At 43.1% G+C, this 2,736-nt stretch overlaps 1 protein-coding gene across 1 annotated transcript in view; it reads left to right on the plus strand.

Moving 5' to 3' along the window:
- Positions 1-965, plus strand: part of HHIPL1 (HHIP like 1) — a 61,848-nt gene extending 60,883 nt beyond the window's left edge. Inside the window, exon 9 of the mRNA XM_025193837.1 lies at positions 1-965. This exon is cut by the window's left edge and continues 252 nt beyond it. Coding sequence (XP_025049622.1) covers positions 1-413 — 413 coding nt within the window. The 3' untranslated portion in view covers positions 414-965.
- Positions 966-2,736: the final 1,771 nt, after the last annotated feature.

Genomic DNA, 2,736 nt, shown 5'->3' on the forward strand with positions numbered 1-2,736 from the left:
GAAAGAGTGGGGAAAGAAGAGGGCGGAGAAAGAAAAAACCCAGTGTTCCTCCACAACCCCAGAATGGTGCAGTGCGACTGATGAACAGGCAAGCAAGAGGAAGAGACCGGGGAAGGGTGGAAATTTACATCAATGGAGAGTGGGGCACAGTATGTGATGACTTGTGGAACTCCCATGCAGCGGCTGTGGTGTGTCGTCAGTTAGGGTTCCCCTATGTTGTGAGGGCCACCAAGAAAGCAGAGTTTGGGGAAGGGGATTCACTTAATATTCTTCTTGATGATGTTCAGTGTTCGGGACAGGAGCAGAACCTGCTTGAGTGCATACATGCAGACATTGGCAAACACAACTGCAGCCATAAAGAAGATGCAGGTGTGATATGCAGTCACGAAGATGTTACAGACACTGAAAATTAGTAACAGCACATCAGGAAATGCAGAAATGGACTGTGGGCTCATCTTTCTTCCTTGCCTCCCCCCTTGCCCTTTTTAAACAGTGGATGCATTTACAAGGTTGTATTTAACTGTGAGGATGCTACATCTGGTCTATGTAACTCATAGTTTTTTGTTCCTTTACATTCCATAATGTGTGTATTGGAGGGAAGAGAAGGTGCAATGAATTATCATTCGAGTATATATGTGGCAAGGGATTGGATTACAGGTAGAAGAAAAAATATCCTCAGGTAAGAGATTATGGAATAAAAAGAGGTGCTCCTTTGTCATGTCAGATTGAATGAAGCGCTGCGTATCTTTAGGCATGTCTAGCAGTATTCTACCAAAATCATTCTCAAATGGCTCATTCCCCTTTTGCTTATGTCACTATTCACATTGCCTGCTTAACTGTTCTGTCACCTGTAGTTTCATAGTTTCACAGATGTTAGGGACTGGAAGGGACCTTACAGATCATCAGGTCCAGCCCCCCTGCACTTGGGCAGTAAAGACTGCTGGGATCAGATGACCCCAGCAAAATGGGCGCCAAGACGCTTTTTGAAAATGGCCAGGGTGGATGACTACCACTTCTGGGGGGAGCCTGTTCCAAACCCTCAGCGCTTGACTTGTAAAGAAGTTTTTCCTTATGTATAGCCTGAAGTGATCCTCAATCAGCTTGTACCCATTATTTCTTGTCCTCCCCTGGGGGGCATTGGTGAATAAATGCTCCTCCATGCCCTGATGTATTTATAGGCTGCCACCAAGTCCCCTCTGAGTCTTCTCTTTTCCAAGCCGAACAGTCCCAAGTCTTTCAGCCTCTCCTCATACGACCTGGTCTCTAGGCCTCTAATCGTGTGCATGGCCCTCCTTTGGGTTCTCTCAAGCTTCTCCACATCCTTCCTGAAGTGCAGCCCCCAGAACTGGATGCAGTACTCTAGCTGCAGTCTCACCAAGGCCGAGTAGAGAGGGAAAATGACATACTTAGTCTTGCTTGAGATGCATCAGTAGATGCATGCCAGTGTTTGATTAGCTCTGCCAGCTACAGCATTACATTGGTAGCTCATGTGCATTTTGTTGTCTATCATGACACCCAGGTCTCATTCAGATGTGGTGCTAGCAAGTGTAGCACTGCTGAGCCTGTAAGTGTGTTGTGGATTATTTCTCCCCAGATGGAGCACTTGCTATTTCTCCATATTAAATGACATCTAGTTGAGGTCCACCCACCTTGTGAGCCTGTCCAGGTCACCCTGTATTGCCAGCCTGTCATCGAGTGTGACCAGTTCAGTTGTAGAAACAACTGAACTTTGATCTTTAAGCACATACAAGTTAGATATAACAAAGAGGAGTCCGGAGTAATTTTTTGTATTACCTCTCTATCCAGTGGTTTAAAAAAGCATGAAGTCAGGAGACCTGGCTCTTCTCTCACACTGGTTTTACTGTGGTGCAAGTACATTGATTAAATTGGATTATTACTCCTGAATATGCCTGCATTAATGAAAAACGAGCCCTCTCCATATTCTGGATAGTGCCTGGAAGAATTATTTGTTAGACTCTACAACTTAATTGAAATTTATCTTTGGAGCATCAGATTTTCACCATCTTATGCCAGTGCGTGTGCATTGATTTTATGGGAGATACTTCCATTTACATGACAGTAAGTGAACCCGATTATTTTGGCTCCAATCCTCTTTGCTATAGAGGCATTTGGATCTGATTCTCCATTTGTTGGGCCTTGCTTAGCCATGGCATCTCTGCAATACAGCTGGAAAGTGCTACCAGAAAAGAAATATGTATAGCATGTTGCACCCATTTTGTGTAAATGACTATACAGGGTAAAAAAGAGTGGGACCTATAGCCTGTAGTATTATTCTCAAAAGGACACCATAAATTTACCCAGGCAGGGGTGGGGCAGGCAATGAGCAGAAAGAAGGCCTCTGTTTGTTTTTGCTTTTTATAGGTATGTCTTAAACTAACCCTAACCATTTGATTGGAGACACATTTTTCTCATTTGTGTCCTTTGTGCATTTAACAGCATCTTGTGGACAATCATTTTTACTTGGAGTCAGGGTTGTTTCCTCTGTTTATTGTTCTTTCCAGTGAGATAGATAAAAGGAAAACATGCTTGTAAAAATCAGAAAATCAACTATGGTCAAAAGAAGGGTTGAGACTCTGCAATTACTTGGCTCTATTTTTTTTTTAATGTCCCAGATTACAAGTTGATAGTGTCTTTTTAACACAGATGATAAATAAATGTGTTTGAAATGATCGTGCCTGAATTTTCTTGAAAACCCTTTTGATACTCCTTGATGCT

This window comes from Alligator sinensis, unplaced genomic scaffold (genome assembly GCF_000455745.1).
Source record: "Alligator sinensis unplaced genomic scaffold, ASM45574v1 scaffold1346_1, whole genome shotgun sequence".
In the NCBI taxonomy this organism is placed as follows: domain Eukaryota; kingdom Metazoa; phylum Chordata; order Crocodylia; family Alligatoridae; genus Alligator; species Alligator sinensis.